Here is a 14,365-nt window from a genome sequence, read left to right on the forward strand (position 1 = left end):
GCGCAGACACACCAGGGCTGCGCTCCCCCCAATCCCCCCACCCCACGTTGCTCCCTTCTCCTCACAGCTCCCCTCCTTCCTCCTCCCTGTCCCCTCGCCGCTGCCCGCCTGCCCCGGGCTGCCGCCCTGCCGCTCAGCTCCCGCCTCCGAGGATGCCGCTGCCACGGCGGCGCCGGGCTTCTGGCTCGGATTTCAAGATGGCGGCAGAGGGCAGCCCCGCGCGTGCGCGGCGGCCGCGGCCCCCCGCCGGCGTTTGCAGTCGGCAGCCGCGGCTGGCGGCCGGGTGTCACGCATGGGCAGTGCCCGCCGCCGCGCCCGCGCACGCCTGGGGCTGCCAGGGCGCGGGGACGCCGCACGGCCCCGGGGCAGCGCCCAGCCCCGCCGCCGGCGTTCCCCTCGGGAGCCCGTCCCCAGCGCCGCGTCCCCGCAGCGCGAGGCCGCCGGCACGCACCCACGCGGCGGTACCGGCCCAGGGCCTCGTACCGCGCAGCGGGCGCGCACCGGGCTCCGTCGGCGCGACCACCGCCTGGGCAGCTGCTGGCGACAGCGCCGTGGCCCCGGCCAGCGCCGTGCGGCTGCCGGGGACACGCTGCTCGGATCGCCCGCGGCCCCGACATCCCGCCTGGCACCGCGCCGGGCTGCCGCGGGTATTTTAAGACCTGGGATTGAAATGACAGCGGGACGCAGGCGGCACCGAGACCCAAAGGCCTGCACGGGCACCAAGTCCTGCCGCCCGCCTGCCCGGCAGCGCGGCACAGCTGCACAAGTGCCTGGCACCGCTGCGCTGGACGTGGCACGGCCCCAGAAGGGGACAGGGATGATGCCTGGCAGCCGAGCCCTGTGCCAGGCTGGGTGCCCCCACACTTGCCCACCCACCTGCACCCCTTGGGCCAGGGGCTGCTCCAGGTGTTGCTGCAGGTCGCGTTTCTCGGCTGACAGCGTTTCCACCAGCTGGTTGCTGGCGGCCAGCTCTCGGGTCAGCTCTTCGATCCTCCTGAGAGGGAGGGAAGCAGAGGGGATGGTCAGGCACTGGGATGGAGCTGGGGGTGGGGATCAATCTCTGGAGCAAAGCAGAGTGGCCTCAGGGCTGCTCTCCTTTCCCCACAGCCCAGCTCTCTCCTCTTGAAATGACCCCTCCATCCCCATCGATGCCTACAGTCCCCTAGTCCCACACAGCACCAGCCCCTTGGTAGTCCCCAAGGATGAGCACAAGGCACAGGCTGGCAGCATAGAGGGAACAGGCCCTGAGTACCCACCTCTGGGCCACGACACCGCAGCCATCATCGCTTTTGTCCTCCTCCTTCATCCTCGCAGTTTCTTTCAGCTTCCCTGTCAGCTCCCGGCACCGCTCTGCCTCAGCTCTGGCCAGCGCTGTAGCCTGTTCGGCCTCATTCCGTGCCAGTCTGGCCTCCTGCAGGGCAACAGCATGAGCACCCCAGGCATCAGCCCCTGGCACCCCGCTCCAGCCTCCACCACCCCTAGGCTGACCTCTTGCAGGAGCTGGATCTTGTTCTCCAGGAGCTCATAGACGTGCTCTGACTCCCGCTGTTGCTCCTCATACTGCTGCCGGAGCACTGCCTGGCTGCGGGTCGTCTGGTTCTCGGCAGCCACCCTGCCAGGCACAGCACAGCACACTATGGCATGGCATGGCACAGTACAATGTATGACATGGCATCTCATGTGGCATGGCATGGCAGGGCACTGCATGGCATGGCACAGTGTGGCATGGCAGGGAATGGCACAGCTTGGCAGGGTACGTGTCATGGCATTTCATGGCATGGCACAGTGTGGGCTCCCTTTGCCAAAGCTCCCACGCCACACCAGCCGGGCTGGGTGAGCCATGGTCCCTGGGTGTCCCCAGCCCAGCTCCCCCCACACCGTGGGTGCTGTTTCTGCAAGACCCCGGGGACGGGTGTACTGTCACCTCCCAGTGCTGCTGCCCTGGGGACACGGCTCCTCTGGCAGCACCCTGTCATGCTCAGGCTCAGAACCACCAAAACAGTCCCTGCACACTCCCCAAAACACGGGCTTCTCCCTGCTGTGCCACGGTGCTGCCCTCCCCCACCAAACAGGTGCTGCCCTTTATTTTTGGCTGGCGCTGGGGCTGTAAGAGGAGCCCTGCGGGTGCCCAGCCCCATTGCAAACCCCTCCAGCTCCACTGCAAACCCCTCCACTGCCCGCTGCGGGCAGGGTGCAGGCAGACAACCCCCATCCCATGTGCCCACGCAAGCCCCACAGATGGTGTGTGGGTGCCACGTCCACCCCGGGGTGAGGGGCTCAGCCAGCCCTGCTCACCATGTGTTGTCCAGGGCTTGTTGCTTCTCCTGTAGCTCCCGCTTCAGGCTCTCCACCTCCACCTTCAGCTCGATGTTCTGTGGGGCAGGACAGAGCTGGGAAGGATGCCCCCACACCTGCCCAGACCCCCCAGCACCACAGCCCATGAGAATGTATCAGAGGTGGCACGGGGGTCCCCCACCCCATGGCAGCGCTTCGGGTGCTCCCGGCACAGAGTGGCACGGGTGGTGTTTCATCCCACCGGCGCTTGTCTGGGCTAAACCTCCTCCATCTGTCTGCACCCAAACCAGCACTGCCACCCATGCTGGGCACCCCACTGAGCTGGGGACACCCTCTCACCACTCCTCCCCGATGGGAAATCCCCGCTGGGCACCCATGCCCGTCCCCCACGGGCGCTCACCCGCCGGTAGACATCATCCCGACTGCCCTCGCCCTTCTGTTGGACGCGCTCCTCCAGAAAATAGATGCGCAGCTTGAGGCTGAAGTTCTCCTTCTTGAGGTCGTTGAGGTGCTGGGAGAGCGTGCGGTACCCGTTAGCCATGGCCGGCGCTCCATGGGGGGCGCATCCCGGCACCCCTCACATGGCGCCGCCGGGACACGGCCCAGGCTCCCTGCCCGCCGCAGCTCCCGCCGCCAGCCCCGACACGGCCCCTTGCCTTTTTTTCCCTCCTCCCGGAGCTATTTGAGGCTCGTCACCGTAGCGGGACGGCGGGGACAGGCGGGTACTGAAACCTGAGCCCCGGCAGCCCCCACGCGCCTCAGCCAGGAGGGCAGCGAGGGGGAGCGCGGCGCCCGAGGTGGGGGTAGGGCTGAGCCCCCTCTTCCCGTCCCACTGTCACCTGCTCCGTGTCCCCTTCCTGCCCTCTGTACCCCACTGGTGCACCCAGAGGGTCTGGCACGTATCCTGCAGGCACTCGGCGGTGCTGGGGGGTGCTGGCGGTGCCGTGGGGGGATCCCGGCACCCTACAGTCTCACCTGCTCGAAGTCCCGCAGGGTCTGCGTCTGGGTGAGGGGACTCATCTCCGAGTCCCGGAGGAGACACGTTTGCACCAAGGGGTCAGGCTGGGGCTGAGCACCTGGGGGGCTGTGGGACCCCCCCGGTTCGGCCGGCGTGGGGTCCTCCTCAGCCTCGCCCCACGGCCCGCTCTGGGAAGCTGGGAGGGAAGGAGGGTGAGCACTCAGACGTGCAAAGCGGCTGCTCCACGCACCGACTGCCTCCAAGATGCCACCGGGAGGGACGCTGGGTCCTGAGCACAGCACCCTCAGAGGGGCGTGGGGAGTTCACAGGGGGTCTTACCCGCCATGCAGTTGGCTCCAGGGAGCTGGGCTGGCCCGTCACTACTGCAGGGGTCCCTGAGGAGATGAGTACACGGCCATGTCACTAATGGCATGGGAGGTCCAGTCCTCAGGGGCCTCACGCACCACCCAGCTCCTGTTTCAGAGGGGCCAGGGCAGGCAGTGACGGATTTTACCAGAGGCTCTGGATGGCAGCTGCTGCGTCTCCCCCACCTCAGCGGGGGTCACAAGTGACTGGTGGTTACTGGGGGTGAGCTCCTGACATCAAATGGCCATCCAAAAGCCTACCCAGGGTGAGGGGGCAAACGCCAGGCAAGGAAAAACCCTTGTGCATCCCTGAGGGTGCATGGGAGGGGGCACACGGGTGTCCATGCACAAACAAGGGTGCATGAATGTGCTTCCTGCAGCTGGGAGGCATTTACTCTAAGTGCAAAGACGCCAGGCTGTGGGGGCTGTGCAGATGGCTGTGCCCCCTTAGGAGCACTTCAGCCCCATTAGCAGCCCTGCCAGGGCCACCTGAGCCCCATCAGCAGCCCTGGGGAGGGGGTCTGGGTGCTGGCAAAGAGCAGGGGCTGCCTAAGGCAGGGCTGGCCCCAGCTGCTCTCCAAGGGGCCCCGTGCCTCGGTGTTATCCCAGCTCACCAGCTCCCCACCGCAGCTGCAATCAGGTTTATTTTGAGCTGAGAAGTGTGAGTCATTTCAGCGTTTAAAGGAAAGAGGAAAAAAAAAGCAAACCAAAGCAAACCCAAATAACACCCCCCCCCCCCGATCTTTTTTTCCCTTTAAATAAAGTCAGAATATTTACTTTCTAATCTCAGCATGATAGCTTTTTGGTGGAGTCCCATGAGCAGGGAGGTGGGCACTCGCCCCCAGAGCCACAGTGGGCACTGTGCCCTGCACACAGGCATGAGGGTGAGTCCCAGTGACTGGGCAGGGCCAGCATGTTCCTGTGACACATGTTGAACCCCAGCATGTTCCTGGGGTCACATCCCAGGAGCCCAGATATGCCCCAGCAGCAGCTGGCAGGCATGGGACACAGCACTGCCAGCCTGACAGGGGGCAGGAGAGGCAGCGCAGTCCCTGCAGCAACAACCCATCATGAGGGGAATCAGGCGTGATGGCTTTAAACACAGCAGCACCGGCCAGGCGTGGCCCAGCACCCTGCCAGGCACCATAACCAGCATCACACCCAGAAGCACAGTACCAGAGGTGTGGAACATGGAGGCACCTAGAGGTACAATAACCAGAAGCATGACACCTGAGGAGGCCTGACACTCAGAGACCAATATGCCTCCAAGGAGGCATGATTTCTGGAGGCATGACACCCTATGAGGACCAGTACCTGGAGCTTCCATACCCAGAGACAAAACATCCAAGAAACCATGGTGCCCAGAGACAAGACGCACAATAGTCAAGGAAGTACAGTACCCAGTGGCACCATATCCCAAGGCATGATACCCCAGGAGGCAAAATACCCCAGGAAACACAATACCCAGTGACATGACACCCAAGGAGGTATGACACCCAGAGGCATAATACCTGGAGACAACAGTCAAGGAGAGCCAAACACCTGGAGACAACAGTCAAGGAGGGCCAAATGCTCGAGGAGACACGATACCAGAGCAAGCACAACACCTGAGGAGATGCAATGCCTAGAGGGGTGACGCCCAGACAGGAAGGCAACCAAGCTCTGCTCCTTGGGCCACCTTGAGGCTGCAGGCTCTGAGGTGAATGAGCAGAGCACCCGCTTTCCCGCAGCTCACCAGCACTCACAGTCACCAGGACTGGAAGCCCCATGGCAGGCCACAGGGATGCTGGGCCAGCAGGAGCCCCGGGCTCTGCCCCAGCCATGGCCAGCTGGGCTGGATGGGGGCTCCCCCCTCCCCATCCGTGTGCCCAACACTGGGAATTTGTTTGCTGCGGTGCTGCCGGGGCTGCAGGAGGACAAGAGCCCTTTCATGCCGGCCATGCCACCCCAGGGCACGGAGCAGAGCCGCTGTCACGTTGCAGAGCTGGAGTGGGACGCAGCCTCAGGGCCCCTCAGCCCCCCAGGCAGCACTTCCCACCCCATGTACCTCCGGGCCGTGGCATGAGGGGTGCCGCGGAGCCCTGACTCACAGCACCCGCTGACTCACAGCAGCCTCACGCGCTGCGCCGGGCCACCGCGGCTCCTCGCCGGTATCGGCATCCCGGGGCGCCGCCGGGGCGAGGCGAGGACGCAGGGACGGCTGCCAGAGCCACGGCACAAGGGCTGCGGGACGACGGCCGCTCCCAAACCACCCGGCACCGAGGCAGCGACTCACCTCCTGCTGCCGGGTCACCTCCTGCGGACGGATGGACAGAAGGATGGACGAAGAGATGGCCGGGGGGGATGGACGGCAGACCCCAGCCCCACGCTCAGCCACTACCACTCCGGCCGCCCAGCGCCCGCGTCCAGGCTGGCAGACGGGCCGTGGCGAGGGCCGTGGCGAGGGCCAGGGCGAGCGCGGCGGCTGAGCGCCGGGGCCGGGCTGCCGAGCGTGGCACAGCGCAGCTCGCTGCTGACTCGTCGGCACAAATGTTTCAGCGGGGGCTGCGTGTGGCCGCGGGGGAGGTGGAGCCGGGGCCGCGCAGCCTGGCCGCGGGGGCCGCCTGGGCGTGTGTGCGCAGCGCACGCGGCACCGCGACCACCCGCGGCACGGCGACGGGGGCTGCGCTGAGCACGGAGGGCGGGGGGAGATGGGGGCCGCTGGTACCCACGCTCCCGGCAGGGATGGGTCTGCGGCTCCTGGGGCCCGGCGGCCCTGGCCAAGTGCCGGGACAAACGGTCTGGCTGGTGGCTCAGGCTGGAATTGGGGATGGGCAGAGCGGGGGGAAAGAGAGGGGAGAATGCAAAGGGTCTGGGGAGATGGGGCAAGCCACCCTTGGCCTCCAAGCGAACCCCACCTGCGCAGTGGCCCAGGGAGGGCCGGTCCAGCATCCTACATCTCCTGCCCACAGCACGCGCTGCCCTGCCACCTCTTGGCCCTCGCACCACGGGGCAGTGACATCCTGTGTGCTCCCTGGGCAAGGGTCTGCCTTCCTTTCCTGCACACCGGCATCTCCCCCCAGCCCCCAGCCTGGATGCCCTGCAGCGCTCCGGGGCTTGCCCAGCGCCGGGCCCAACGAGCCGTCAGCCCGGCTGGAAGAAGGGTGTCCCACAGCCCCGACATCGCGGTGGGCAGGAGACCCCCAGGGCTCACGGGAGATGGGGCTCGGGTCGGGCAGTATCCGACCCCACGCAGCCCCGGGGCAGCGCACCCGCAGCCGGCTCGTAACCTGGGCCTGAACCTGCCGCGGCATCGGCACGGCCCAGCGCGGGCACGCTCAGCTCCCCACGCGTGTTACGAGGGGCACACGGACATCCCGACCCGCATTGCTCACGGACGCACGCACCCACGGGTGACAGCCGCACGCCCGGACACGCTCCTCACCTCCGCTGCGGGGCTCGCATCCTGCTCCGCCGGGCACCGCCGCACCGGGCGGCACCGGGACGGGCACCGGCGGCACCGGGCGGCACCGGGACGGGCACTGGCGGCACCGGGACGGGCACCGGGCGGCACCGGGCCGAGCCGGCGGGTCTCTGCAGGCGCTGCCGGGCCGCCCCAGCGTGCGCCGGGGAGGCGGCTCTGCGGCACCGGACGGCTCCGCCCGCCGCTGCATCTCCTCCTCCTCCATCCCTGCCTCCATCCTTCCTCCATTCCTGCCTCCCTCCATCCTTCCTTCTCTCCCTCCCCGCTCCCTCCCTCCGCCTTCTCCTTGCTCTCTCTCTCCATTTCCCACTCTGTCTCACAGCCAGCCTGTGCCAGCTGATACAGCCATCCCCTGCCCCAACCCTCAACTCCCTCCTGTCCCTTTGGGCTGAGCACCAATATTTCCCCACCTTCCAGTCCCGCAGGAACAATCCCTGATCTCTCCTTGATTGCATCAACTCTTTCCCCAACCTCTCGGTCACACAAAAAGACCCCAAATTATCCAACCATTCATCCTGACACTCCAGTTACCCCTGGTCCTCCGTGTCACCCCCTCCCTCCCTGGTCTTCTTTGCATGCCTCTAATCCCAACCTGACACCCCTAATCCCCTCTGTCACCCCCGGAGCCTCGTGAGCCCCCCCCAGCTACCCTTCTAGCCCCACTTCCCACTGAGAGATTTGACTACCCACTGAGAGATCCCTATCACCCTCCACTTCTCTTGACCCTGACATCATCCTACACCAACCATCCCAACCGAACTCTTCCAGTCTTCACCATCCTCACCTCTCCTTTGCCACTCCCCATCCCAACCCCAAAATCCTCCATTCCCTTTGACTCCCCTAATTCCTTTCCCTGCTTAACACACCAGCGCTGCCCCTGACCTCTGCTCCAGCCCCATCCGCTCTGCAATGTGACACACTCCCTCCCACTGCCCTTCCTACGTGTCCTGGCCCCACTCTTCTCCATCCTGCACCCTCAGTCCCTCAGCCAGCCGTCCTCCGTGGCACCTCCCCCTGCCACCCAGCAGAGCCCATCCAGGCTCTCGGTGCTAACGGCATCGGCAGCTGGGTGTCATATCCCCAAAATCCCCACACTGCCCCCTGCTCTTGTCTCATCAGCCGCCACAGCTCTCCCTGCCAGCTTTGGAGTCTCCTCCGTCCAAAAGAGCCCTTCCTAGGGACACAGGCAGGGACCAGTTCAAGGCTCTCCGCCTGTCTCCCCTGGAGGGCCAGGAGTGGGGACACGGGCCTGCTGGCACCAACACCCCACCGGCACCCCCCATGTCCCAGCAGGCCCCCGCCATGAGATGGGGCGCTGGGGACCCGCGGAGCGCTGGAGCCGGAGTGCCGTGGGCTGTGCCTCCGGCGCTGCTCCCCAGGAGAGGGCACCAGCCTCCCGGCCGAAGACGGCAAGTCCGATGTGGCGGCAGCGGTGGCCTCCGCACCGATGGGCCACAGACTGGGGAGAGGCGCCGCCGGGACGTACGGAGGCGCTGGGCACCCCCAGGCAGAGCAGCAGGGCGCTGGGATGTCGGGTCTGCGGGCGCCTTGAGCAAGGCCTTAATGGTTAACGAGGCAGGGCCAGCGGCAGGGCCGTGCCGAGGGCTCCGGGGCCGTGTCCCAGCCATGGTCCGCAGCGTGGGTGCCCCGGCCCGTGTCACGAGGGGACATGGAGCCCTGTCCTGGTCCCCGGGTCCCACAGTCCCTCACCCGGGTCACCCAGCGCAGCTCAGGGGCCGTCCCCGGCCCCCGCTGCAGGTTTCCCCAGCTGCTGCCCTTGACCGTGTGTCTCGCACCATGCCGCCCGCCCTGGACTTTCCCCGCTTGGCGTCACGGTTGTTCCCTGGCAGCGGGGCAGGGGCAGTGCCAGGGTGCACATGGCAGCGGGCTGTGTGCGGTGCCGGGCTGTCCGTAGCACTGGGTTGTGCTGCTGATGGTGAGGGCGGCCGTCCCGCCACGGCCCCGTGCCGTGGCACTGCCGCACTGCTCGGTTTAACAGCCTCTAAGCATACCTCAGGGCTCATCGGAGGCAGCTGGGTCCAGCCGTGCTGCTTGGGGCACAGCTCACAGCAGAACCCTGCTTGGGAACGCTGTTCCAGCGCACCGCAAGTGGCTGGCAAGGAAGGGCCAGATCCTGGGGCAGGCCCTGGGGTCTGTCTGGTCCTGCTGCCCTGTGAAGATTTGGCCCCATGTGCACAGGGACAACTTCCATCCCTCAGCATCTGCCACGCCGGGCTGTGCCTGGCCTTGCCAGGTCCTCACGCCATCCCCTCTCCAGGGCCAGCATTGTCCCCCGTGAAGTCACCGGACACAGCCCCATGGCTCTTGTCCCACGGAGGGCGTTTTCCAGGTGGCTCCTGTGCACCCCATGTCATTGGGAGCTGGTGTCCAGCCCTGGCCCTGTGCCTCCTGACCCTTATCAGGGGCATTGCTCAACAGCACTGTCAGGGGCGGGTGGGGGTCACGGCACAGCCTCCCCTCTGGGCTGAGGGGTCTGGGGAGCCTCCATTCCCGGGCAAGCTGGAGGGGCCATGGCCGGGCTCACTCTGGGCTGGGGGCCGAGCTGTCAGCAGCACCCCCAGCTTTGAGGGGAGGCCCCGCACCGCGGTGGCTGCCACCACTGTTCCTCTCCTGCTTTGCAGGGAAACTGAGGCAGGGCCGAGGAGACAGACAGCTCCCTGCTCCCCCCACGGCTCCTCAGTCCAAGGGCAGCAGGGTCCCGCCAGGACACACCCTCCCTTGGCTCTTGGGCTCTGGAGGGGCTCGGCACAGCCCCGGCCCCGCTCCCCTCCGCCTCCTCCCTCTGGGGGTGGAGGGGGGGCCGGGCTGGGGCGGGAAGGGGGAGGAAAAGAGGTGGGATTATGGAGACGGGACCCAATGAGCCCGAAAAACGTGCCCAGCCCGCAGCCCTTTTAGCTGGGCAGACACGCGGCTGCAAGCTCCCGGCAGAGAGCCCGCAGCCCGTCCCGTCCCGTCCGAGACTCTTCCCCGCCATGGCTCTGGGGAAGCTGCAGAAGGTGCTGATCAGCGACAGCCTGGACCCGTGCTGCCGGGAGATCCTGGAGGCCGGAGGGCTGCGGGTTCAGGAGAAGCCCGGCCTGAGCAAGGAGGAGCTGCTGCGGGAGATCCGGGTGAGCGCGGCCGGGCGGCAGCCACCCGGGGGCTGGCGGTGCGTGGGCGGGCGGGTGGGCACAGGCAGGGCACGGCTGTCCCGGGCAGCAGCGGAGCCCCTCGAGCGCGGCGGGGCCGCTCCCCGCCTCCCGTCTGATGCAAGAGCCCGTCCGGTTTCTGCACGGCGGGTCCCAGCCCCTCCGGCAGCGGCTGTCCCTAACTCACCCGAGACCACCCCGGTTCCACTCGCCGTGTCTGGTGTCCCCCCTCCCAGGACTGCGATGGGCTCATCGTCCGATCGGCCACCAAAGTCACGGCCGACGTGCTGGAGGCGGCAGAGAGGCTGCGGGTGGTGGGCAGAGCGGGCACCGGCGTGGATAACGTGGACGTGGAGGCAGCCACCAGGAAGGGTGTCCTGGTTATGAAGTAAGAGTAGGAGCCAGGGGACAGCCCTGCCTGTGCTCCTGGGGAGGCAGGGGAGGCTTCAGCAGGGTGCCCTCCCCACCCACGGTGCCACCTCTGGGGTCCCCACTGGGTGTAGACCCCTGTCAGCCCCGGGGGTGACACACAGGTGACGCCACGCTCCATCCCCAGCACACCCACTGGCAACAGCCTCAGCGCTGCCGAGCTCACCTGCGGGATGATCCTGTGCTTGGCCAGGTGAGCATGGGGCAGGACGGGGGGATGGACATGTGCTCCACGGCCCCGCGCTGACGGCAGCCTCCCCTTTCAGGCAGATCCCGCAGGCAGCTGCCTCCATGAAGGAGGGCAAGTGGGACCGTAAGAAGGTAGGAGGTGTGCACAGCACCCTGGGCGGGACGGAGCCAGGGGTGCCCGCATGAGGCAAAGCGCTCTCGCTTACTCTCTGCCTTGCACCCCAGTTCATGGGCATGGAGCTGAATGGGAAGACGCTGGGCGTGCTGGGGCTGGGCCGCATCGGCAGGGAGGTGGCCACCCGCATGCAGGCTTTCGGCATGAAGGTAAGGAGCCGGGGCAGGGAGGAGGGGTGGGCAGCGTGTGCACTCCTGGCCCAGCGGTGAGCACCATGCCAGGCCGCAGGAGCCAGCGCCTGCTCTGCCTCAGACCATAGGCTACGACCCCGTCATCACCCCCGAAGTCTCGGCCACCTTCGGTGTGGAGCAGCTGCCGCTGGAGCAGATCTGGCCCCGCTGCGACTTCATCACGGTCCACACGCCACTGCTGCCCTCCACCACGGGTACGGGGCGAGCGCTGGCGAGGTGAGGGGGGCTTGGGTTGATCCGGGGCAGCCCCTCGTGGCTCACAGCACTCGCTCCACAGGGCTCCTCAATGACAGCACCTTTGCCAAGTGCCGCCGCGGCGTGCAGGTGGTGAACTGCGCCCGCGGTGGCATCGTGGACGAGGGCGCGCTGCTGCGGGCGCTGCGCTCTGGGCAGTGTGGAGGGGCTGCCCTCGACGTCTTCACACAGGTGAGCGGGGCTGCAGGGATCCCCCGAGCTCAGCTGTGGCTCAGCACCACCTTCACTCTGCCCAAGCCAGGCTGGGGCAGCCCGGCAAACCCCACGCGGCTGGGACCAGGCACAGCCCTTCTTCGCAAAGAGGGAAGGGGGGTAATGCACCCTCCTCTCCTCCCCAGGCTCCTGGTGGGTGCTTGGGGCTGACAGTGGGCTGGGGCTGTGTCGGCAGGAGCCCCCGAAGGACCGTGACCTGGTGAATCACCCCAATGTCATCAGCTGCCCACACCTGGGTGCCAGCACGCGGGAGGCGCAGAGCCGCTGCGGCAAGGAGATCGCCCAGCAGATCGTGGACATGGCCACGGGGAAGGGCCTGGCTGGCATTGTGAGTCCCCTTGCTGGGCACCTCATCTCCAGGCCTCAGTTTCCTCATCTGTAAAACACGGGTGTGTTGGGAGCAAGCCGGTGCACTCGCTGGTGGGTTCTCACCCCACGTGCCCCACTCTTCCTCACAGGTCAACGGGCAGGCTCTCAGCAAGGCCTTCGCACCCCAGACCAAGCCCTGGATTACCCTGGGCAGGGCCCTGGGCACGTTGCTGCGTACGGTGGGCAAGCAAGCGCGGGGCAATGTGCAGGTCTGCACCCTAGGTGAGCTGGGTGGGCTGCACCCTGTGCCTGGGTGCAGGGACCCCGAGGGGTGGGGTAGCACAGAGGGGTGTGTAGGGACCCAATGGGCTGGGTGGATGTGGAATGGAAGGTGGCCAAGAGGAAGAAGGGACGCGAGGGTGGTCGATGGTGGGAGGGCCGGAGCACGGGGGAATGGCTGGGTGGGTGTAAGGCCCAGCCCCAGCCTGGGTGCTGCAGTCCAGGACTGCCCTCTCTGCCACCGGCCCTTCCACCTCCTGCCTTCCCCCTGCCCCCTAGGGCCAGCCCTGCGGGAGGCCGGGAGCTACCTGGTGCCTGCCGTGGCTGCGGGCGTGCTGGCTGGAGGGCTGCAGAGGGAGCTGACCCTGGTGAACGCCCTGCTGCTTGCCCAGGAGGCTGGGCTGAAGGTGCGTGGACAGTCTGGGGCCCCCCACATCAGCCTGGCACACCCAAACCCCCATCCTTCCTGGGGCTGCCCCGTGGGGCTGCCCCGTGGGGCTGCTGTGCAGCTGCCAGGCTGGGGGGCATCCCCCGGGGTGAGCTCCGAGGCCACCCCTTCCCCATGTGCAGGACCCATGGGGGCTGAGGGGCTGCGTCTCTCTGCCAGGTCACGGCCACCCACAGCGACGTGGTCCCCGAGCCCGAGGGCAGCGGGGGCTGGCTGGAGGTGTCCCTGCAGGGGACCCCGTACCGGGCAGTGGGCACCGTGCAGGGCAGCACCCCGCTGCTGAGGGACATCAACGGAGCCACCTTCAAGCAGCCGGCCCCACTGGCTGGCGCCATCCTCATCTACTGCGCCAAAGCCTCGGAGGGCAGCACCCTGCCCACACTTGCTGGTGAGCTCCCCGCGTGCCCCCAGCATGGGCAACCCCCCTCTGCCCCCAGGCTGAGCCCAGGCTGCAGCAGGGAGATGGTGATGGATGGAGAGACGGGGATGGGGAGGTTTGGGCAGATGGCTGGGGGCTTGGAGCAAAGGACTTGGGGTGGGGGAAATAGCACTGTGGGCACTGGGGTGGGAGAGCTCTGCTACCCAGCAGGCACAGCCCCTCACCTCTGTCTTCCTCTGCAGGGCTGCTGGCGAAGGCGAAGATCCAGCTCCAGTCCTACCACAGCTCAAGCACAGTGGCAGGGGAGCAGTGGAGCATCGTGGCGCTCTCGGGCCCTGTGGCTGACCTCAGTGAGCTGCAGCCACGTGTCACGGAGTTCTTCCAGCTCCTATTCTAGCCCCTGACTGCCTGCAAGGATTCTCCCCACAGCTGCAGGAGCTTGGGAGCTGAAGAAGCGTTGCCCCTGGCCACCTCAGGCCTCCATGCTGGGCTTCCAGAGGCCCTGTGCTCAATAAAAGCTCCAGGAGAAGCAAGCAGGTGATGCCTTGTCTCTGTGCTCTCTTGTTCTGAGCCCCAAGGCACCTGCAGGTTCTGTCCCTCCTGCCCCCAGCCCTTCCTGCTGCCCTGGTACTGCTGTCCTTTGCTTGAGGGTGCAAAGGTCCCCGTGGCTGCTGTGGCCCTGCCAAGGTCCTGTTTGCCATGGGATCTGTGCCAGGACACGGCCCAGAGAGCAGCAGTGCTCCAAGGGGGCTGAGCCCTCCCGTGAGCCCCCACAGCACCTGCCTCTTCCTGCATTCCCAGTTTCAATTTACCAGCACCAGGAGGAAAATGGCATCTTACCACCCCCAAAATGAAGGCTGGGGAGTTGGGGTTTACTTGGTTCCCCTAAAATGTAAGGTCATGCTCCCACCCTGGGGGAATGGGGGCACATGTCCAAGGGGGCGGGTGACCACATTGGGTCCCCATGGGATAAATCCTGTGAGGGGACATGATCCAGTCCTCTGGTGGCTGCCAGAAGGTCCTCCGGGCAGGAAGGGACCACTCATGACCAGGAGCCAGAGCTGGGCTGCTGCCCTCTCTCATCCACACCTTTATTCCCCTGCACTGCCCATGTTTGTGCAGAGAACACCACAGTCTCCACCAGCCACCTCCCAGCCACCCAAGGTGAGGTTTCCCACAGAGACCAGTCCTGGATTTGGGGGTGAGCAGGGATGCTGAGGAGGGCAGGAGAGCACCCCCCTCCCTGGGGTTCACCGCTCGGGTCGCCC

General features: G+C 66.7%; 1 protein-coding gene across 1 annotated transcript; it reads left to right on the forward strand.

Moving 5' to 3' along the window:
• The first annotated feature begins 10,074 nt into the window (after positions 1-10,074).
• Positions 10,075-13,494, forward strand: PHGDH (phosphoglycerate dehydrogenase). Its single transcript, XM_062003858.1, has 12 exons — positions 10,075-10,212; positions 10,467-10,618; positions 10,787-10,852; positions 10,926-10,980; positions 11,074-11,172; positions 11,276-11,408; positions 11,492-11,640; positions 11,858-12,010; positions 12,141-12,273; positions 12,550-12,677; positions 12,878-13,106; positions 13,340-13,494. The coding sequence occupies exons 1-12, from the start codon at positions 10,075-10,077 to the stop codon at positions 13,492-13,494; spliced, it is 1,590 nt and encodes a 529-aa protein (XP_061859842.1).
• Positions 13,495-14,365: the final 871 nt, after the last annotated feature.

Source organism: Colius striatus, chromosome 10 (assembly GCF_028858725.1).
Source record: "Colius striatus isolate bColStr4 chromosome 10, bColStr4.1.hap1, whole genome shotgun sequence".
Taxonomy (NCBI): domain Eukaryota; kingdom Metazoa; phylum Chordata; class Aves; order Coliiformes; family Coliidae; genus Colius; species Colius striatus.

Excerpts from the sequence above, each read along its gene's own strand:
- PHGDH (XM_062003858.1), top strand. The coding sequence starts at position 10,075 with ATGGCTCTGGGGAAGCTGCAGAAGGTGCTGATCAGCGACAGCCTGGAC. Across the intron at positions 10,213-10,466 it reads AGCTGCTGCGGGAGATCCGG|GACTGCGATGGGCTCATCGT; the intron begins GTGAGCGCGGCC and ends CCCCCCTCCCAG. Across the intron at positions 10,981-11,073 it reads GCAAGTGGGACCGTAAGAAG|TTCATGGGCATGGAGCTGAA; the intron begins GTAGGAGGTGTG and ends CTTGCACCCCAG.